The sequence below is a fragment of the Doryrhamphus excisus genome, linkage group LG8 (assembly GCF_037039965.1).
Source record: "Doryrhamphus excisus strain RoL-2023G ecotype Guam linkage group LG8, RoL_Dexc_Guam_v1.1, whole genome shotgun sequence".
NCBI classification, from domain to species: Eukaryota; Metazoa; Chordata; class Actinopteri; order Syngnathiformes; family Syngnathidae; genus Doryrhamphus; species Doryrhamphus excisus.
In genome coordinates, this window is record NC_136364.1 from 22,128,512 (window position 1) to 22,152,780 (window position 24,269).

A 24,269-nucleotide genomic window follows, 5' to 3' on the forward strand; every position below is an offset into this window, starting at 1 on the left:
TTGTTTACTTTACAATTATGGCAACATGTTTTTTTCTCATGTTTCTAAATGGTGCAGCCACCTTTATAAGTACTTGGCAAAGTTTTTGAAGGAAGAGACCCCAACAAGATTACCAAAGAAAAAAAAAACAAGTTGTAATTATTAGTGGACAAAACATCCGAAACTATTGGGTGTAATAAGAATGCTCTAAAGCCACTTTACACCTCATTTCCAATACGTTTTCTTTTGTGCGTTTCACAAACATGCCATGTTGATATTGTTAATAATACCTTGAAAGCTGTCATTATGTGACGATTGTTATTCTTTTTTTCGTGCTACTCAAACAAATAAATATTAACCAGAAAACTAATTTTACCTCCAATCGCTTCATCATCAAGTCAGTTTTATTTACATAATGCAAAATTCCCAATTCACATTAAAATGTTGTCCATTATCCACAATCCTTATTTTAGTCTTTCCCTTTTGTATGTGTTCCAAATATTGACAACTGTTGTCATGAGGTAGCTAATAATGCATGTTTTAATAATAATAGTAATAGTAATAATAATAATGGATTCGATTTTATATCACACTTTTCAAGGTACCGCGGTGCTTCACATTGAAGTGAACCCATTATTCATTTACTCCTCGGTTACACACTGACGGTGGTAAACTACACCCGTAGCAACAGCTGCCCTGGGGTAGACTGACCACTAAACACTCATTCTCATTCGTACTCTAATGTGTGCAGCACTTAAGGAACGGTGGGTGAAGTGTGTTGCCCGATAATAAAAACAGTGGCTGGGTGGAGGGAGCGAGGACTGGTTTCTGGACAACCTGTTCTTCTACGTCCTGAGCCCCCACCACCTAATAATTTTAAGTATTACTGGAGCTTTCCTTACTTTTACATCCTCCAGGCTGAGTGTTGGGCAAATCCAGCTGTAATGAAACACTAAGTCATTATCGTATTGCTAAAGGATTTATTGACAAAACCAGAATAAACCAGTCACAATGTCCGCTTTCACTGGGATGCCGACTGATTTTTGTGAGTGTGGCGCTGTGTTACTACACCAGAAAAGTGCTTCTTTGACGTTAGCTCCTATAATAATAATAATAATAATAATAATGTCGCTGTAGCTCGGTTAATATGAAGATCATGTGATGTAAATGGAACATTTTTGACATACTTTGAAGTTTTTTTTAGGCCTTTAAAGGTGGAATTACCTGCATTTGTTAGCTGCCTGAACACAGAAAAGATAAATATGTGTGTTCACATTTCATGTAAAGATTGTGGATGATGGACAAAATAAAGTGGTAATGGTAATGGTAATGGTAATGGTAATGGTAATGGTAATGGTAATGGTTTTATTTCATTTGAACATGCATCAGATTCCAATTGAGTGCATCCCATAATCAGTTCCCAGTTCCACATGTCCAAAAGGAGTAGGAAGAAGCAAAGCTTATTAAATCCTACCCCTCCATCTGGTACTTTTACAGTCACTAACTGTTACATTTGTTCACTTCCTGCTTTCCATAATACAGTTTAAGGTTTTTTTTTGTTTTTTTTTTAATAATGTACCTCGTACTGAAGTACTGGGTGATATGAGCATCCAATGCCATAATGGGTACCATAGTAAGTGTCAATATAGTGATATATATAGCACATCATGACTGGTTCAAGACTCTTCATTCTTGCATTTAGCAAACATCAACTGCTTGTATTGTGCAGAACCAACTGAAAGTGAAACTGACGAGTACTCCCTTGAGTTGAGCGGTGGGGGGGTATGAGAGAACAATGGTCAAATACCACATCTAGTATAAATACCCATGTGTAGGTAAAGTTTAGACATTTTTATTAAGTTCATGAGTCATTTCCATTGAAACCGTACCACATGGATGTCTGGTTGTGTTCACGTAGGAGGGAACCCATCCATTGTTCACTGGGTAGTTGCTTCGGGTCAATCAAACGGTCCATGCGTGTATGTGAAATTGAAATTGCCAAGGGGCAAGTGGGTGCAGTGCGGCAACCCTCTCTCCTTTTTTTTTTTTTTTTTTCTCTGTGTGTGTATATACGATGAAATGTTTTTACGGTAGAATGTTGTAAAATCAGCAAATCAGCAAATTCAATCTGGAAATGTACCTATAAATATTTCTACTTAAAGAATCAATCAAAGTCATTAAGGCACAGCCATGTCCCACTTTTCGCAATTTCAGTTGACTTTATTCTAGCATCAGGTAACAGGTTTCTTAATTTTCCAAAAAATAAAAAAGTATGTAATACTGTAAAGGTAAATGAGAATATGTTCATAAAATAAATCAGTGTTATGTATTTGAATGTGACTAGCGATGTCGCGTAACTTCTTTCAGAATCTTCAATGAAACTGTTGTGTTTATTACCATGTAACATGCTAATAAAAGAAGATATGTATTGTTACATACGTTTGTCCTCGGAAAATCCTTCACTGAGTGAATGTTTCTGTTCATCTTCATCAGATTTTTTATGATCTTGAAGACGATGCAAGCAAAAATCATCATGCAGACATGACCGTATAGGCTCTTTGGTCTTTGCCAAAGTCCTGTCAATGTCCTGTCAATGTTGCAGGTCCTCCACGAGGTGTCATGACACAGCAAATTGCAGGGCTCCATACATAAAGATGAATACGCTTTCATAATGATTACCATATAACTGTGAAGGTGAAAAAAAGGATGCTTCAGCTTGAAAAGTAACTTTGAAACTGTAGTTTCCCCTCCGAAGGTCAGAATCAACGTGACCTTGAAGCTGTCCACATCACTTCCGGTGTTCAGATGGCGGGGCAAACATTCAAAATGGCCACATACACACTGATTAACTGTGTGGAATAATGTAAAATTTTTCATGGTTTAGGTCAATAATAAAGAAAAAGTCAGACGTGTAGATTGGCTATAGTTTCCAAGATACAGTATTTCATGAAAATGGGAAATTTATGCAAAATAAGGCAAAAACTGTAGTCTAAGAGAACATAAGCCTGTCTGCACATTCCAATATATTAACGTTCATTTTAACATGTCTAATGTTTTGACATAAATGGGCTCTATTTTCGTAGACCAGGCGTGGCGCAGGACAGGGTGGACAGCACACTTTGCAAATTTTGTGAGTGGCGCAGTGCACCCACGCCTCCATCCCTCCCATCAGCGCTACTTTGTGGTAACATTTTTTTTGTCTGAAACTGAAATTTTGGGTTGATTAGAGTCTGTTTTGGTTTGAGTCCGACTTTCTAGAACAGATTAATGATGTGAAATATAAACTGTGATCTACATAATCGGTGCAGATCATTAAACATTATAATAGAGATTGTGCCGTAATGGCATTTTTCTAAATAAATAATTTAATTGTTTTTAATGGTGCATATGTTCATACATATGTTATTAAAAGTAATTACAAGTCGTTTAGATAAATAATTAATTGTTAATGTAAGTTTTTATTTAATAAATATGATCGCTAAAATGTACTTCCGGTTCTTATGACGTACTTCCGGTGTTGGTTCCGGGTTCTTGAGTACGAGAAGACAGCAATGCCTTTCATTGTCGTGTTCAACGCTGTGTCACCTGCATATTTATTGAAAACACTGAAATCTGGTAATATCTATGTATCTATATATACTGGTAACATAATTGACGGGAAAATAGTTTGAGGGAAACCGTACTAGGCATCATTGTGCTGCCTAAAAATGTACAACCATGAAAATCTCTATTATAATTAATGTAAACACTACAGCATTATACCTACAGTACATCAATTAATAACATAATCATGTTGGTTTTGGTTGGTTAGTCTACAACGATTACGGTTAATGTCTCCCAGTAATAATCTGTCGTTCGGTATTTGGATGTCTTCCATTGCAATAATAATTATGGCCACAAAGGGGCGCTTGTCATTTAAATTTCATTCGAGGGAATTTTGCAGTTTTTCAAGGCAAACTCGCGTCTGAAATGACGATAAATCATCAATAACATTTCCCAAAATTATGAAATATTTGATATCAGTACTCCAACACCACATTATTTCATCCTACAGCAGATTTTGACACAAAAACCACATTTGATGATAATTGGCACATTTGCTTTATTTTGAAAACAGACATTGAAACCATTTTTCTTTTTTTTTTCCTCACAAGTTGGAACTCTTTGATAGGTTAAAATTGGACATTGCACTCACTGGAACATAGGAAAAGTTTTTTTTTGTAATTGTTGTTTGCTCATTTGTGATTCTTCTTTTTTTTGTGTGTGTGTGTTTTTTCTTGACATCAGTGCAAGAGAATGACTCCAATCATATAAACTGTCATAACAACACCAAAGACATCAAAAAGAAGCCGCCACACCTCTTCAAATTTTCATCATTGCGGAAAAAGTTCCTCTCAGAGGGAGAGTTCCCATCATGCATCCGGTTCGATGGTTCATGCTACTGCTCTCATATTTGGTTGTCTGAATATAAATTGTCTTGTGGAGACATAAATACTACAGCGGATTTCTAAAGTTTATTATACGATCATGTCACTTCAATGGCGACAGGTCCTTTTTCTGCCAACAAGTGTGCAGACTGTTTGTAAAATGGGTGTAAAGCCTGAATGAGTCAAGCGGAGTAAAGAGAGAGTAATATTATTGTACTATAAGTTGTATTTGTATGTGTAGTATACAGCTCTCCAACTGGAAATGGGACACATTTATTGATACATTCTTATCATATCATATGTTGGTGTTTTCAGTACACTTGTAGCATAATGAAAAGTGGAGTTGCATTGTAAAAACCAGCTATTTTGTGCGTGCACTGGTAGAAGTTGAACATTACTGGCAACGTGTATGGAATGAAAGGATATTGCAAAGCAAACAAAGATGAATTCATTTGCTATGCATTATAAATGTGTGCATGTCCAGTTGGGAGTTTGTTTTTTTTTTTTATCCACGACCAAATCCTTTACAATACATAGTAAAAGATGTACAAGTCAAATCTTCCTCCTCATCAGCATCACAATCATATTTCAGAATCATCATCAACAACAACAACATCATCACCACGTTATCATAGTATTAGCTTGAGCCAAACAACTTCACGCTGGAAACTCCCCCAACATGAGAAAATCATTGCCACACAAAAAATGACAAACAAATTAAAAAAAAAAAAAAAAAAAAAACGAAAAAAATAAAACGGACTGCCTTCGCACTGGGAAGGCAAAGAGTAACCTTTTTAGATTTTTGTTTTTCTGTTTTTCTTCATTCTGCTTGTAGGAGAGTAGATTTGGCCTCAGTCATCCTTGGACTCAGCGGCCTCTGCAGCTGCATCTGCTGGGGTGTCGCCCGCTGCTTTGGACTCCTCTGCAGCATCTGGGGGAAGAGGGGGGGCCAGGCAGGAACAGACTTTTGAGACTTTTCACAATAAAACTCTATTTGGGCCTTGAAAGACTTTGCATATCACTTGTTCTACGTTAATTTTATTTATATATATATACACTCTATATATACTATATTCTATATATACACACAGGCTGTAAATAATGAAAGAGAAGAGTGCTCCTGATGGTCCCATGAATTATTTAAAGCGACAGTATCCAATCTGTCATATCTGATCCGGTGTGATGGCCGCATGGTATACGAAGGAAAAAAAAAACATCCAGCGGTGATCTAAAAAGCTGATACTTGGTGGAAAAAAATATTGTAATCAGTGTACTGTAAACTCCGGGGTATGGCCACGCCCACAAAATGTCGTGAAAAAATATATCCATTTATGTACACATACGTATAAGCTGCATGAGTTTGAAGTTCCTTACTTTTTTGAAAAACTGTTAACACTTTTAAAAAAAAAAAAAAAAAAAAAAGGTAGCTAAGAAATATACAATACAAGTACCAATTGTAAAGTTTTCCCATAATGCATTTCGTCTGAGCAAAGCATTTCACTGGAGGACAAGCGGCTTACAAAACAGATGGATTTATTGATAGCAATGAAATGCTGCCTCTGTCCACCAGAGGGAACCAGAGCACAAAGGGTGGCTGACATCATTGCAGAGCCCTGGCAGGCACTAATCAATGTTTTTCTTTGAAATTTCTTTGAAATCCTGAGGGGAAAACTGCTTGTACCCACGTTCTTGTCCTTTCAGTCACTACCAAAAGCTCATGAGCATAACATAAGTGAGGGTAGGACCATGTGTGGCGCACCAATCTTCCATTCCATCCTTAAAGGGCAACTGCACTTTTTTTAATATGAGCAAGCTAACAATGAAAGTCATGGGAAATGCGAATTTTGATGCTAAAGCCCTCACAAAAAAAACTCAAAAATCAGCATTAATGTTACATTTGCATAACGGACTTCTGTATTAACTAAGTTACAGTGATATTGTTTTTGTAGCTGTCCACCTGACGAACAACCATGAAGGTCTAAACTCCGATAACGGTGACGATCACAAAAAAATGCTAGCGTATCATATGAGGACCACCAATCGCTATCCAAAGATAGTGGTCAGAAATTTGGAATTTACACCCAATTACACCCAATTGTATTTTATATTGGTGTTTTTTATCTTCTGTACAGCAACCTTGGGTGTCCTGAAAGGTACTTTGAAATAAAATGTATTATTATTATTATTATTATTATTATTATTATTATTATTATTATTATTATTATTGTTATTATTATTATTATTATTATTATTATTATTATTATTATTATTATTATTATTATTAATTACACCCAGTTTCACTCAATGATCCGAATGCAACAAACGACCTGCCAAAAAATTTTTTTGTGTGGACAGAGACATGGTCCCTGATAACAACCTTATTCAACCAAGCTCAGAGCATACTGTTGATGTCATACGCTACAATGAGAGCACACTCTATTCTGAGAAGGAAGAGACATTGAAGGATGACATCATTATGTGTGTCCTCCACTTGCTGAGAATGAGCACAAAGGGGAAGCGGGCCCATCATGATGTCATGTGTTAGCGCTTATACATGAATGCATGAGTAGATATGACTCAAGACATCATGAGTCACAGCAAACTTACAGGTAAAAGCGTAATTAGCCAATGGCCGCAGTCTGAGGCATTGAAATGTAAACACTTTGACTCAACTGAATAAAATTGATCTCGTGGGCAAAGATGAGATCATTGTTTTTCCAGAATGTGGTCTTGATTTTTCAAACTGCCAGTAAAAATCGTCATCATGATGCATGTATTTATTGTCAATACCGCTGGAGCCTATCCCAGATTACTTTAGGCGAGAGACAGACATGACACAAAGTGGACTAAAATACAAAACTAATTTAAATATGAACTTTAAAAACTGCCTTTTAAGTAATCTGAATACAAAACATCTAAACTAGGGGTCTCAAACTCAATTTACCTGGGGGCCACCGGAGCTAGGTTCTGGGTGAAAAATGTGTATGTATTTATGTATGTATGTACATTTATGTATATTTTTTCTTTTTTACTAATTGATTTTTTGTAGTGAGGGCATAAAAAACCTTTGTATGACCTTAAAATAAATTTTTTTGAACATTATTAGAGCTCTCTAGACATGACGTAGCACCCCTATAGTCACATTTACTCCCATATTACCTATATAGTAGATATAATAATGGAAAATAAGACCTATTAGACACAAATAAACATAGCATTGAGAGAGTTCACCAATTTTTCATGTCGCTGTTTTTCTGTCTATTCAAATGAAAGTGCAATATGTGTATGTATTTATGTATGTATGTACATTTATGTATATTTTTTCTTTTATACTAATGGATTTTTTGTAGTGAGAGCATAAAAACCTTTGTATGACCTTAAAAAAATTTTTTTTAACATTATTAGAGCCCTCTAGACATGACGTAGCACCCCTATAGTCACATTTACTCCCATATTACCTATATAGTAGATATAATCATGGAAAATAGGACCTATTAGACAAAAATAAACATAGCATTGAGAGAGTTCAACAAATTTTTCATGAGAAGCCCAAGCCGGACCGCATCAGGTTTACAAAAAAAAACCAAAACGCATTTATTAAAAACTGGGAAAAAAATCAATAAAAAAATCTTCAATGCTTTTGCTTCTGCTATAGCCTACACTTTTTCAGTACTTTAGTTCCGGTTTTCCACATTAAAATATCTGCAATATCAAAATAAGATAAAAAAATAAACAAATTAAGAATAAAGACAATAAATCAATCAATCAGTAATAAATAAGTAAAATAATAATAAAAAACAAATAAGAAAAACGTAAGAAACCACGTACAGTTGGTAGAGAAATAATTTTTTTCAGATTCAAATATACAGTATTAACAGTTATTTAACCTTTAACATGAACATGAATGAAACTTAATAATTTGACCCAATTAGCATGTTAGCATCGTACTCAGTTCCGTCTGGGAGCAGCGTGGTAACTTTAACAACATGTTTTTAATGAGATGCTTTATCTTGACGTGTATTTTCCCTTTTATTCCAAATCATTTCCTGCATTTATTTGTACCCTAGCGTCATAAGCCTTTAGCTTCATTGCTAATCCAAAGCAAAACAGGGCGGGGGTAACAGGGTAGGGTAACAGTATGGGCGGGGCAAAATCATGTCAATTGTGTCCGGTGTGCACACAGCTTTAAGCTGTCATTTTCAACATTAAACTTTGGTATCAAGGTGGGGGGCCTCAAACTAGCATCTGGCGGGCCGCATTTGGCCCGCGGGCCGCAAGTTTGAGACCCCTGATCTAAATATTTGTAATTGCTCAAACAAAAAATAAACCTAAATGAAAAATGTGCAAAATCTTGAAAATACAGTACTGGTACTACTAAGTACTAAGCAAATTTACATATTTTATTTAACATAAATCAAGCATTTTACGCATTAAAATACAAGACATTCATAAGAAGTATTTAAAGACGTTGTGATCATATGTAGTTCTCTACATTGGTCACTAGGTGTCAATAAGTTTACCGTAATGTTCTGCGAGACACACAAGCACCAGACTTGATCTACGGAACAACGGTCTTTTATTGCAGGTTAGAATTACCACAAAACCGGCACATTAATCCCTGTTGAGGTCCTAACACACGGCAAGGTAAAAACTCAACTCCGAGCCCCTGACATCACTTCCTGTCTGTCCCCATGCATCAAAACGCATTGCAATTTTTCTGTTATTATGCCGACTATATGCAATAAATGCTAATTGAGTGCCGCAAAGCTCTGTCCTGAAACCACTATCTTTTGGTTAATGTATGTGCTAACAGAAGCATAGTACAGATTTTCACTGTTCTGCAAAAGACATCAAATTCTAGTTTACATTTTCTCAAACACTTTGTCACAACATAAAGTACAACATCTAGATTAGCATGAGTATTGTACGATACCTTGTTGTGGAACTTTAATCTTGGCATTTTCTGCAGTGCTATCATTGGTATCATTGTATTTTTAATAATACAGTAAGTACTCTTATGCAACACAATTACACATAGATGTACAAAATAATCCGACTCGAACAAAAGTTATCCAAATTATTTTCCATATGTTGGAGTATGTTAATCAAGCAGATCGGTGCCAACAGTTCTTACTGTTTGACAGACGTCCCCGGTGTGGATCGTGACCGGTAAGGATCATTAATCATTCATTTGAATCCAAACACCTGTTATCCGCGCTCCGCTCTACGCAGGCCAGCTTTCCCATGGAGGTGGTAACTATGACAACGCAGAGACAGTGCTGCTCCATGACCTAGATTTGGTGCAGCTCCGTTAGTGTTGGTTTGTGTCTGCAAATGTGTGTATATGTGTGTGTGTGTGTGTGTGTGTTTCCCACTCACACCCCCACCTATTCCAAGACTGAGCATGCTCCATTCACTGTACCTGTCTGACCCACATTGGGAAATCCTTGGACAACAAATATCTGTTCTGGGAATGCATCAACCAGTCACCTCTCTGTATTACACATAAGGCAGAGAGATGTCGCTGTTTTCTGTCTATTCAAATGAGAGTGCAATATGTGTAAGTATTTATGTATGTATGTACATTTATGTATATTTTTTCCTTTTTATTTTTTTGTAGTGAGAGCATAAAAAATCTTTGTATGGCCTTCTAAAATGTTTTTTTAATATTATTAGAGCCCTCTAGACATGACGTAGCACCCCTATAGTCACATTTATTCCCATATTACCTATATAGTAGATATAATAATGGAAAATAAGACCTATCAGACACAAATAAACATAGCATTGAGAGAGTTCATAAATTTTTCATGTCGCTGTTTTTCTATCTATTCAAATGAGAGTGCAATATGTGTATGTATTTATGTATGTATGTACATTTATGTATATTTTTTTCTTTTTTACTAATTGATTTTTTTGTAGTGAGAGCATAAAAAACCTTTGTATGACCTTCTAAAAATGATTTTTTTAACATTATTAGAGCCCTCTAGACATGACATAGCACCCCTATAGTCACATTTACTCCCATATTACTTATATAGTAGATACAATAATGGAAAATAAGACCTATTAGACACAAATAAACATAGTATTGAGAGAGTTCATAAATTTTTCATGTCGCTGTTTTTCTGTCTATTCAAATGAGAGTGCAATATGTGTATGTATTTATGTATGTATGTACATTTATGTATATTTTTTATTTTTTACTAATTGATTTTTTGGTAGTGAGAACATAAAAAAAATCTTTGTATGACCTTCTAAAAATGTTTTTTTAACATTATTAGAGCCCTCTAGACATGACATAGCACCCCTATAGTCACATTTACTCCCATATTACCTATATAGTAGATACAATAATGGAAAATAAGACCTATTAGACACAAATAAACATAGCATTGAGAGAGTTCATAAATTTTTCATGTCGCTGTTTTTCTATCTATTCAAATGAGAGTGCAATATGTGTATGTATTTATGTACATATGTATATTTATGTATATTTTTCTTTTTTACTAATTGATTTTTTGAATTGAGAGCATAAAAACCTTTGTATGACCTTTTTAAAATGTTTTTTAAACATTATTAGAGCCCTCTAGACATGACGTAGCACCCCTATAGTCACATTTACTCCCATATTACCGATATAGTAGATATAATAATGGAAAATAAGACCTATTAGACACAAATAAACATAGCATTGAGAGAGTTCACCAATTTTTCATGTCGCTGTTTTTCTGTCTATTCAAATGAGAGTGCAATATGTGTATGCATTTATGTATGTATGTACATTTACTAATTGATTTTTTTATAGTGAGAGCATAAAAAAACGTTGTATGACCTTCTAAAAATGTTTTTTTAACATTATTAGAGCCCTCTAGACATGACGTAGCACCCCTATATTCACATTTACTCCCATGACACCTAGTGTAGAATACTACATATCACGTCCAACTATTTTCTATGCCGCTTATCCTCATCAGGGATGCGGGGGGTATGCCGGAGCCTATCCCAGCAGGTCAAGGACACATAAAATGTGCTTAAATTCAATACCAAAATAACGATAATTTATTTCATGCAAGGGACAGCTGTATTTTTGTGTTTTAAATCATATGTGATGTCCTTCATGACAAAAAAAAAAAGTCTATCCCATTCTCTCATCCCTTATCTGTGTGGCGTTTACATCTTGCAGGATGAGATGCAGGCTGTGTAATCTACTACACGGCTGTGATGTCTGTGTTAAAGAGAGAACGGCGGGTGGAGGCCTGCCAAACGGCTTTAAATCTTTAAGTCGTGGCACATTGCTATTTCCTGTGGCGCTTGCCAAGTCCGATATAGGAAAGCCCATCAATTCTTGTTTATTGGACTTCTTGATTGTGAAATGTCGAGGATCATTTTTGTCTGTGGACTTACCGTATTTTCTGGACTATTAGTCACTCCGGAGTATTATAAGTTGTATAAGTTTTTTTTTATTATAAGTAGTATAAGTCACACAAGGCCAAAAATGCATTATTAGGTAGAAAAAGGCATATATAAGTCGCACTGGAGTATAAGTCGCATTTTTTTCGGATCATTTTAGAACAGGCTAAATAGGTGTAAAATATGCTAACACAATACTTATTCAGCTACACAAAAAATAAACATGAAAAGTTGTCCAGTGTTTATGTAACATAAACATTTATAAGTCGCTCTGGAGTATAAGTGGCAGGAACAGCCAACCTATGAAAAAAAGTGCGACTTATAGTCCGGAAAATCCATGAATATTACTGTTCCGAGCGTCCATACCTTTATCTTTTGTTTGGTCAGGCTCCTCCTTGTCAGCCGTCGGACTGACAGCGGCAGGCACATCGGCTTGTCTGGCCTCCTCCTTTTTCTCCTCACTCTTCTCCTCCACCTTTTCCTCGGATGTAGCTGTGGTGGGACTCTTGGCCGCTTCCACCTCTTTGGGCTTCTCTTCAGCTTTTTCTTCGGCCTTTGACTCCTCTTTGGGGGCCTCGGAAGGCGCCGTAGGGGAGACAGCAGCAGGTGCCGCCGCTACAGGAGACGTCGCTGCTCCTGCAGGAGACGGAGCGGCAGCTGCCGGCGAGTTAGCAGGCTTTTCCGCCACCGGGCTTTTGGCTTGGCTCGTTTCCTCCTCCTTTTTCCCCTCCTCTTCTGCAGCATTCTCCTCCTTAAGCGGGGACCCTGCCGTTTTCTTCACCTCTTCTCCGCCCTCTGTTGCTTCTTCTGTAGCAGCAGGAGTATCTCCATCCTTCTCTTCCTCTCCATCTTTCATCTTTTTCCGAGTTATGTGTCCACGGAAGCTGGCCTGTATTTTGGTGGCAGCCTTGTGGGCCTTGTCTTCCGGTTTGTTGGTGGTGCCATCCTGCTCAATCTTCTGATCCGCCTCCTCATTTTTCTCCACCTGGTCGCCAAGAATGGAAGTACATTAAATATCGAATGAAGTACACATTGATTACTAATAATTAAATAATGGATAGAATGGAAGGGTTAGAGAGGTGTGGACAGGGTCAGTGAACTAGTACTGGCTTACGTTTCTACTCTAAGTCTAATGTAGAAGTACTGACTAAAGCTTCCAGGAGTACTTTAGTGAAATACTATGTAAGAAGGGATGATGAACAGGACAGTATACAAGAAGTTATTAGAAATGGTCCGTTGTATTACCTTTGGAATGTGGATCCAAAGCTGTCCGTCAAATAGTGGGTTGTGTTATGACTCATTTAAATCTAATGAAAAGAAATCAAATCAAATAAAGAAAAAAATGATGAACACTGAAAATGATTCAGTACATTCAAAATAAATGAGCAAAGAAATCAAGAAAAAATATTATTGGAGCACTTTAAATAAATGTGAATACGCAACATGAAGCAAACAAATTGACATGCAAATCAATAAGCATTCATGATAAAGGTGCAAAATCAATTTGTTTTTGTGGTTGTTGTTATTTTCTTTGGATTAAGTCCGACTGTTAGCAATGATTTGTCAGGCGTGAGCGGCAGATGTGACAATTTCATGGGCCATGGAGAGGATATTTATTGCCATTGTGAACGGTGACAAAACACGGAAGGACACATGTCCCCGAGGGGGCGGGGGGGCTTGATTGCTTCCATAATTTGTTGCACGGTCCAAAAAAATAAACCTCACCATCTACTACAACATCCAATATTGAAGTTATTCTCCGAAATAACGAGTCTTTGCACAGAGGCTCCCTCTCACCAGCCGCCTGCTTCGATCTCTTCAGCATTCACGACCATTCCCCTCCCAACTATCAAAGGTTACCGTGACAACCAGAGTGCTAACTCATCACAGCGCAGTGTGCCTGGTTGGTGCAATGAGAGACTAGCGTGAATGGCAGTGTACCTGACCCCTCACCAGCCGATAAAAAAGCAGTGTGCTTGGCTAAGTAGGGCTTGTGTGCAAGGTAGCGTCATAGTGCAATGTCTTTATTTCATTTTTTTACAGTTTTTCAGTTTCTGTCTTTTTTTTTTTATAGTTTTACAATTATAGATTCATATATAAAGCTATTCTAAGTGCATATAAATTACGAGGTAAATTAAGGTATTTAAGGTTTTCCCTCAAAGAAGACCCAAAGACACCACACCAAGACCATTTTCTAGTTCTGCCGTGAGTTATTTCTTGAATTTGACACAAATTGTGAGAAACACAATTTAATAATGTTTCTCGCCTTCTTGAAATGCTGGCACTTGTAACTTTCTTTGTCTTCATTTTGAGAAAAATTTAAGTGAGAAACAATACTGAATTCAAGAAATAAGTCATGGCAAAACAAGAAGGTGTGCTGTCTTGCTGCTACATTGTGTCGTCGGAGACAGTCACATCTTCAATGAAAGCAAAAGCGAACTTAAATGTTCATTTATCCCTTCATACATAAAATTATAGTTGTAAAACTACAGCACACCAAGACCATTTTCTAGTTTTGTCGTGAGTTGTTTCTTGAATTTGACACAAATTGTCACATAATTGTGAGAAACACAATTTAACAATGTTTTTCGCCTTCTTTATCAAAATTCTGGCACTTGTAACTTTCTTTGTCTTCATTTTGAGAAACAATTTAAGTGAGAAACAATACTGAATTCAAGAAATAAGTCATGGCAAAACAAGAAGGTGTGCTGTCTTGCTGCTACATTGTGTCGTCGGCGACAGTCACATCTTCAATGAAAGCAAAAGCGAACTTAAATGTTCATTTATCCCTTTATATATAAAACTATAGTTGTAAAACTACACCACACCAAGACCATTTTCTAGTTTTGTCGTGAGTTGTTTCTTGAATTTGACACAAATTGTCACATAATTGTGAGAAACACAATTTAACAATGTTTTTCGCCTTCTTTATCGAAATTCTGGCACTTGTAACTTTCTTTGTCTTCATTTTGGGTTACAGTATTTAAGTGAGAAACAATACTGAATTCAAGAAATAAGTCATGGCAAAACAAGAAGGTGTGCTGTCTCGCTGCTACATTGTGTCTTGGGGGACAGTTACATCTTCAATGAAAGCAAAAGTGAACTTAAATGTTCATTTATCCCTTTATACATAAAAGTATAGTTGTAAAACTATACCACACTAAGACCATTTTCTAGTTTTGTCGTGAGTTATTTCTTGAATTTGACACAAATTGGCACAATTGTGAGAAACACAATTTAATAATGTTTCTCGCCTTCTTTATCAAAATTCTGGCACTTGTAACTTTCTTTGTCTTCATTTTGAGAAACAATTTAAGTGAGAAATAATACTGAATTCAAGAAATAAGTCATGGCAAAACATGAAGGTGTGCTGTCTCGCTGCTACGTTGTGTCTTGGGGGACAGTCACGTCTTCAATGAAAGCAAAAGCGAACTTAAATGTTCATTTATCCCTTCATACATAAAACTATAGTTGTAAAACTACAGCACACCAAGACCATTTTCTAGTTTTTTCGTGAGTTATTTCTTGAATTTGACACAAATTGTCACATAATTGTGAGAAACACAATTTAATAATGTTTCTCGCCTTCTTTATTGAAATTCTGGCGCTTGTAACTTTCTTTGTCTTCATTTTGGGTTACAGTATTTAAGTGAGAAACAATGCTGAATTCAAGAAATATGTCATGGCAAAACAAGCAGGTGTGCCGTCTCGCTGCTACATTGTGTTTTCGGGGACAGTCACGTCTTCAATGAGAGCAAAAGCGAACTTAAATGTTCATTTATCCCTTCATACATAAAACTATAGTTGTAAAACGACACCACACAAGACCATTTTCTAGTTTTGTCGTGAGTTATTTCTTGAATTTGACACAAATTGTCACATAATTGTGAGAAACGCAATTTAATAATGTTTCTCGCCTTCTTTATCAAAATTCTGGCACTTGTAACTTTCTTTGTCTTCATTTTGAGAAACAATTTAAGTGAGAAATAATACTGAATTCAAGAAATAAGTCATGGCAAAACATGAAGGTGTGCTGTCTCGCTGCTACATTGTGTCTTGGGGGACAGTCACGTCTTCAATGAAAGCAAAAGCAAACTTAAATGTTCATTTATCCCTTTATATATAAAACTATAGTTGTAAAACTACAGCACACCAAGACCATTTTCTAGTTTTGTCGTGAGTTATTTCTTGAATTTGACACAAATTGTCACATAATTGTGAGAAACACAATTTAATAATGTTTCTCGCCTTCTTTATCGAAATGCTGGCACTTGTAACTTTCTTTGTCTTCATTTTGAGAAACAATTTAAGTGAGAAACAATACTGAATTCAAGAAATAAGTCATGGCAAAACAAGAAGGTGTGCTGTCTTGCTGCTACATTGTGTCGTCGGAGACAGTCACGTCTTCAATGAAAGCAAAAGCGAACTTAAATGTTCATTTATCCCTTCATACATAAAACTATAGTTGTAAAACTACAGCACACCAAGACCATTTTCTAGTTTTGTCGTGAGTTATTTCTTGAATTTGACACAAATTGTCACATAATTGTGAGAAACACAATTTAATAATGTTTCTCACCTTATTTATCGAAATGCTGGCGCTTGTAACTTTCTTTGTCTTCATTTTGGCTTACAGTATTTAAGTGAGAAACAATGCTGAATTCAAGAAATAAGTCATGGCAAAACATGCAGGTGTGCCGTCTCGCTGCTACATTGTGTTTTCGGAGACAGTCACGTCTTCAATGAGAGCAAAAGCGAACTTAAATGTTCATTTATCCCTTCATACATAAAACTATAGTTGTAAAACTACACCACACAAGACCATGAATTTGAATTTGACACAAATTGTCACATAATTGTGAAAAACGCAATTTAATAATGTTTCTCGCCTTCTTTATCGAAATTCTGGCACTTGTAACTTTCTTTGTCTTCATTTTGAGAAACAATTTAAGTGAGACACAATACTGAATTCAAGCAATAAGTCATGGCAAAACAAGAAGGTGTGCTGTCTTGCTGCTACATTGTGTCTTGGGGGACAGTCGGGGACAGTCACGCCTTCAATGAAAGCAAATGTATCCCTTTACTATAACTATAGTTGTAAAGCTATAAAACATTTTGGCTTTCTGGAATGGAAATAAAAACATTTCTTAGTTAGACACTGCCCTTTTGGAACAAATAAATTATGCTAAAAAAATTTCCATTGTATCAGTTTCATGAGTCTTGTTTAAGTCAGTGACTATGAACAAGAGATTACAACGTCTGAATGCATCAGTTCGCTTTGGTGATTCAGTGGCGATGTAGACTTTGTCAGACAACTGCCTCTGTGTGGTGTCACATCCGAGCCACATGATTTAGGAGCTGCAGGGCCGACACCAGCATGTCATCTTCAGGGTCACTGTGTCAGCTCAATATTGCACCAGTGAAGCCGAGGTGCAGCTGTGCAGCTATATTCACATTCAAGCCCGAGGGTTCAGACGCTATAAATCTGGCCATTTCCTTCACTTTATTAATATACTATACCATCGCAAGCAATTCCATGACATATAGTGCCTTGGTATATAATACTCTACGGTTGTATAAAACACCTTAAATATAATGATGGGTGTTTTAAAGTCCAACACTCTTGCTTTGCAATGTGGAACTAAAACACCAAACATGGTAACCATCTGGTACTTTTACAATCAGTAACTGTTACATTTGTTCACTTCCTGCTTTCATAATATAGTTTAAGGGGTTTTTTTTGTTTTTTTTTATAAAGTACTTCGTACTGAAGTACTCGGTGATATCAGTAACTGTTACATTTGTTCACTTCCTGCTTTCATAATATAGTTTAAGGGGTTTTTTTGGGTTTTTTTTTAATAAAGTACTTCGTACTGAAGTAGGAGGTGATATGAGCATCCAATGCCATAATGGGTACCATAGTAAGTGTCAATATAGTGATATATATAGCACATCATGACTGGTTCAAGACTCTTCATCCTTGTATTTAGCAAATTTATTTTATTCATTAATTTATTTTATTAATTTTTATTAAATTTTTTTTGTTTTTAAACATTTTTTTAATTTTTTTAATTTTTGTCCCGTACCAAAGTACTCGGTGATATGAGCATCCAATGCCATAATGGGTACCATAGTAAGTGTCAATATAGTGATATATATAGCACATCATGACTGGTTCAAGACTCTTCATCCTTGTATTTAGCAAATTAATTTTATTTATTAATTTATTTTATTAATTTTTTTTTTTTTTTTTTTTTTTTAATTTTTGTCCCGTACCAAAGTACTGGGTGATATGAGCATCCAATGCCATAATGGGTACCATAGTAAGTGTCAATATAGTGATATATATAGCACATCATGACTGGTTCAAGACTCTTCATCCTTGTATTTAGCAAACATCAACTGCTTGTATTGTTTCTTGAATTGGCTCATCGTTGTGCATTGTTTGATTTCCTTACTCAATCCATTCCATAGTTTGATTCCACATACTGAAATGCTATGGCTAGCATAACGTAGTCCTAGCATAGAAGTGTTTCAAATGTACTTGAAACCCTGAAATCATATTTCTCCTCTAGTAGGCGGCATTATGAATTATCCTTACTAGCCTTTTTTGCAGTACATTTAGCGAGTGAAGATTGCTATTAGCCGATATTTCCACACAATAAGTAAGATATGATAGAACCAGAGAGCTATAAAGAGTGTGGAGTGATTTCTGATTATATTTATTTATTATAAATTATTATAAATAATTATAAATATTTCTATTTCTATTGGGTCAAACATGACCCAATAGAAACGATAGCAATTTAGGAGTATTACTGCAAAGCATGTGCATACTCTGTGTGTAATACTCTCTGGTGACTTATTGGGCCTTTTATTACATATGATCTCATTGGTGCTTACAATTGTCAGAATTTGAGCCAAGCACTTAAGTCTAAATAGAATGACTTACCGGCGGCGTACAATGAATCAGCCATGGAGAGAACAAGACAGCAACGGATGAGGGTGTCTGAATATGGAGGTATGACATCATTATTGGAACGGAGGGGGGGGGGGGGGGTGCTCAGCTACTTTAGAGATTAGGGTGTGTGAGTGCAAATGTAATAACGTGCCAGCGGTGATCTCATGAGTTTATGAGGATGAAGGGGAAGATCATTGTCCTGGTTTGAGGCGTTTGCGGCATCATCGTTTGCATTATTGATCATGTATTTGTTTCTGTTTCAAAAATTATCTCCACATACACGACTTTAATGATTTACTGCGAGGATGCTTTGATTTAGTGAGAAACCTATGATAAATTATACAACATAGAAGCTAAAACGATTAGCCTTATGGCTTGGGTACATTGAATATATGATCATAAACTCTTCTAGTTCCCAAAGTGATGTAGTCGTGTGGCCTCTCTTTACGCCATCTAAACTGCAAATCTGCATCCCGACGACTGTGACTGTTAATTGAACCCCGGTCACGTACCTTCCTGCAGGCACCCACCCCCCCCCCCCCCCCCCCCACCTCTGTATCAGTGCGGCACGCTTTTTCATTCACAAATCTCAAACTGCACTTCCCAACGGTACAGGAAGACCACTCCCTTCGAGCTACAATAAAAAAACACTACTAATTTACACCCATGGCTTCATATTAAGATAATATATTTGTATTTTCTGATTCATCAAAGGAATAAGGTATGATGGTTCCGATATGTAACAGAAGAGTTATCATTTTGGATTATTAAATGAACTGCCATCCTCCTGTTTAGATTCTGATGATTGACGGACTTAGTCATGCCAGAGTGTCTTCAGTCCATTATCTGACCGCTGGATGTGTCCGTTACATCCGCAGTCTGTTGCGCCCTCCACGTCCGCCTCTGCCCTTGGGTGGGTACCAGCTGTGGCGAGAACCACACCCAAGAGTCGACGGCCGTAGCGATTGATCTATAAGTGTGCACACAACGCCTGTACATACGTACACATACGTGCACCATCCCCCAACGGGGACGTGGTATCAATCCGCCACCTTCTCATTGCCTCATTGCCAGGGCCACTGGGGACTTGTTTCAGGAAGCGTGTAGGGGGGGGCGGTAGGGGGTGGACGACAGTTGAGTGTTGTGCTGAGTGATGGTTGAACTCCCGCACGAGCACTTATTACAAAAATCAACAGAGAGACAGGATTGCTGAATTAGATTCCGAGTGAGACAATTAATTAATTTATCAATTAATCTAAATTAATTTTGTCATGGTACAAAGCAAAAGCATGGGTCATATTATGGAAGCTAAGCTGATGTAAAAGCGGTCCAGACACGCAGCAGCAGAGACCAACGGTGAATATCTCCTCCATGCCGTCTTCAGCCATCCTCCCATTCTCTCTCTCTCTCTCTTTTTCTCCCTCTCTCTCCTCCCCCTGTCTCGCTCGCTCACCCAGGCAGACTCAGCGGAGCACCACACCCTTTTAGTCAGCTATCTCCTGCAGATGAGTTGAGAGCAGCTCAGGTGGCGTCGGCGATACCGATGGCCACAGCCCTCTAAAGTCGACACCTTCACGTTCCCCTTGCTTTCTGCTGTCAATCAATGAGTGATGTTGCAGGATGCACGGCTTCCTTCTGGACGTGGAGACGCGGCCATATGCTGGCGTTGTTACATCCTCTGAAAACAGCCTTTAATTCAATTACATAGACTCTCAGTCTGAACAAAGGCTCTGCAATCGCCACTGATCAGACGGAGGGGCGAGGGAAGAGGAGCTGGAAGTGGGGGAGGAGAATAACAGGAGGAAAAGAGCTGCTTTGGACATGATACGGTGGACCAGTGGAGGACGTAAGAAATGTGCGGAAGTGCTATTTAAGAAAAGATAAGTATCATTTATGAGTTGGGATTCCGGCTCGTATTGAAAGCGGAGGCAGACATGACAGGCAGGTATGTTCAGGCGGGATTAACACAAAAAAAATGGTGGCCGGGGCGGAGCTGAAGAGAAGCTATTATATTGGATTTGATAAAGGTTCTGCTTCTTGGGTGGCTTTTAGTGGAAACGTGGAAATGGAGTAATACAGACTTTAGCTCGATGCAGGAACCTAATCCTGCTTTTTGCACCAAAATAGGTTAAATTTAGTCAAAGACAAAAGATAAACCTTGCAGCCACTCCCTGTAGTTTTTAATGCTCCACAATGCCAGTACGACCTGTCCATCAAAGCAGTGTCGGAAGATACTCTTAAGTGTTCAAATCCCAAATGGATATTTGGTGCCACTCATGCTTGAAGCAGCCTTCTGTGGAGGAAAGCTGGCTAAGAAGCCGGTGCCTCACCCACATGGCCGCAGTGTGCAGCGTGCCGGCATTTTTTTTTTTCTCTCTCTCCACGTTTCCGCCCCTTCTTCCACACCTCCATCATCCATCGTTCTGCTAGCGTCTACCTTCATTTCCTTTCCTGCCTTCTTGCACGCTCACTACCTTCCCCCCACATACATGAAGGCTCATTTAAAGCGCAATATTACCTGCTGCACCTCTCCCTCCCCACTCGCCCCACTCTCCACTGAAAATGTTCATCACTGTCTTTTACTTTTACTGTCACTTGATTCCTCTCTTGTCTGCCATAGTTAATATGACTCATACAGAAATTAACAAAGCAATCAAGTAGCATCTAAATCTAACATGTCAGGAATCAAAAATCACATCTCATTTAGGATGGCAGCAGTAAAACGGCTCAATTAATAATAATAAAAAAAAAATCCCTATAATTGAAATGCTTTCTGCACTATTCGAACCCGACCGCTTCCATGCAAACTACCCAACAGCACTCTTTCACACCCTTTTTAAATGAGCGCACACTTCATTGTATCGTCTCTTGGCAGTACCCACTCATAAAGCTGGAGGGGCTATGCTAATCTATTTAGAGTCATTTATTCCCATTGTAATCCCCCGAGGCCGCTGACATGATGGTGGTGGTGCTCACTCACTCTGCACCCCACCCTTTTTTTTTTTTTCTTCTCCTCACTGTGGAAATATACTTTCTTGCGTTACACCCCATTTTTACTCAAGACAATAGAAAGTGATCGAACCCCACTGTGGCGGCAGCAGTGAAAGTTTGCTGCAATTAACGGTGCATTGAGTTTAACGAAGGTCCCCCTTGTGAATGGGGTGTTTCAGAATAAACGAGCAATCAAGTGTCTTTCAATAATATTTCACTTTTTATAAGTGCATGATCAATACCAGGGAATGCCCGGCGGCTTCGGATCAAGTTACAGTCTTGAGGCTGCAAATACAGTGTGATGTCTGAGAGGCATTGAAGGCAGCATCCATTCATGCAAAGGTAAATCACATCAACAAGGCGTGTCTGTGGAGAGACAAACCAGGACCCCCCCCGAGTCAAAGCAAAAATCACCCCGAGATTCTTTCTTAATGTTCACCCGACTGCAAAGCAACACTCATAAAGTTCAAAGTTGAGATACAGCATTTTGTCACATGATCAAGCTGAAGTAAAAAAAAAAAAAATGCAAAGATAAGCAGTTTACCGGTTTGGTTCTTCTTATGCAGCACAGCATAGTTGTTGTCGTAGTATCCTCCCTTTTTCTTCTCTGCTTCTTTCTTTCCCCTTTTTTCCTTTTCTCTTCTCCACTCTCTCTCTCTCGCTCGCTTTCCTGCACACACTCTCTCTCTCTCTCTTTGGCTGTATCAACAGCTATGCTGCCCAGTGCATTTACTCATCCCAGTCTGCACACACACGCTCTCTCCCAGTCAGTCTGCCTGGTTGCACCTATCTCTCTCTCTCTCTCTCGCTCTCTCTCTCTCTCTCTCTTTACTCCATCCCTGACAATGCCTATAGCCCGCCCTTTAACAACCCCACCCTTCATCCCTCTCCCGACTTCACCGTATCCCCCCCTGCCACCCCCCCCCACTCATAAAGATGATCCCCCCACCAACTACTTTAAATCAGCACTCCTTTCTATATATTTATATTTATATATATTTATATATATTTATATATATCCTCCTCTCTCCCAACCAAACCTCGACCCCACCCAAGGCCTTCCTTTTTTTTTTATATTTTCTATTGCAAGTCCTCGCTTCATAACTAGAACTCAAATTATAATTATTGATTGTGTCTTTTCTTCTTGCCAGCCTATGTTAGGTACTTTGGATGTGCGATCAGCATCAAGAACATCATGAAAATCATGAACATCAGCACCATGAACATCATGAAATCAGCATCGTGAACATCATGAAATCAGCATCGAGAACATCATGAAATCAGCATCATGAACATCATGATATCAGCATCATGAACATCATGATATCAGCATCGTGAACATCATAAAGAGCTCAACGTCCAAATTGCCAAAGCAAAACCAAAGTACGTTTCCTGTTTCCACTTGCCGGTAGAAAAGTGTGAAAGCCAGCAGTGATGATAGTGTATGCATACATGCATGGATGCATGCATGCATACATACGCGCACAGCACTCTTAGGACACGTCACCCGCACCATCATTCCACCCACCCACCCCCCCTCATACCCAGCGCTCTGTTCTCATGGAAACACTAGCAGATAGACTTGGAGAGCAGAGGAGGAGGAGTGAGTTTGCGTGTGTGTGTGAGAGAGAGAAAAAGAGAGATGGAGAGGAAGGGACGAAGGTAGGAGAAGGAAGCAAGAAGGCCGGGTGTGGCAGCCCCCCCCCCCCATTTTTTCTCCTTTTTTTTGCTCATATTTTGCACTCAAGTCTAATTTAATGTGCGTATATTCATCTCCACATTTCTAATGATTAACGTACAGTAAAAATAGGCAAACACCCACACTCTTGTTTGTCTTTCATAACACACAAACACACAGTGTAGTGTCACAGGAGCCCCCGCCCCCGCTCCGACACTAGTGAGTACGAGCAGATGCTACAGACACAAAAAATTAGAGTGGAGCATGGACAGACAGGGGGAGTAGATGAAGAAGGAGAACGAGTCGTGCTCTTGGGCTCCGTTACGGGATTATTTCACATGCGCGTCACTGTGGGGAAATTATTGACCTGCACCCCTTGAGCCACAGCCTTCCTGCTTGTTGCTGCGGCGCTCGAACAGACACATCCGTTAAATAGCTCCGATACAGCATCACTGTGTCACAATCTTTGGGAAAATGTATGACATCAGATACTGTAATACAGGTTCTACTACAGTTTCCCAGCAGTACTCAGGTTTACTTTGGGTTGGCAAGGATGAAAATGTCCTGTACATTATTGAAATGATCATCTAATTATTTAGCCGTTTGTCTTTATATTGGGAAAACTTTACATCAGGGGTCTCAAACACGCGGCCCGCGGGCCAAATGTGGCCCGCAGAACAGTAGTTTGAGGCCCCCGCCTTGATATGAATGTTAGTGCGGCCCGCGCAAGTTTGATATGGATGCTGTATGGTATCATGTACCCAGAAAAAATTATTACGTTTGATTCATGTTCATGTTAAAGGTTAAATAACTGTTAATA

The 24,269-nt window shown here is 38.1% G+C and overlaps 1 protein-coding gene across 1 annotated transcript; it reads right to left on the bottom strand.

Annotated features, from left to right (window-relative positions):
• Positions 1-4,897: 4,897 nt before the first annotated feature.
• Positions 4,898-22,601, bottom strand: gap43 (growth associated protein 43). The gene is made up of 3 exons (XM_058080766.2): positions 22,316-22,601; positions 12,186-12,804; positions 4,898-5,337 (listed from the first exon to the last, which is right to left on the bottom strand). Exons 1-3 carry the CDS (start codon positions 22,343-22,345, stop codon positions 5,258-5,260), a joined length of 729 nt encoding a protein of 242 aa, XP_057936749.2. The 5' UTR covers positions 22,346-22,601; the 3' UTR covers positions 4,898-5,257.
• Positions 22,602-24,269: the final 1,668 nt, after the last annotated feature.

Excerpts from the sequence above, each read along its gene's own strand:
- gap43 (XM_058080766.2), bottom strand. The coding sequence starts at position 22,345 with ATGCTGTGCTGCATAAGAAGAACCAAACCG. Across the intron at positions 12,805-22,315 it reads GCATAAGAAGAACCAAACCG|GTGGAGAAAAATGAGGAGGC; the intron begins GTAAACTGCTTA and ends CTTGGCGACCAG. Across the intron at positions 5,338-12,185 it reads TGACCAAACAAAAGATAAAG|ATGCTGCAGAGGAGTCCAAA; the intron begins GTATGGACGCTC and ends CTCTTCCCCCAG.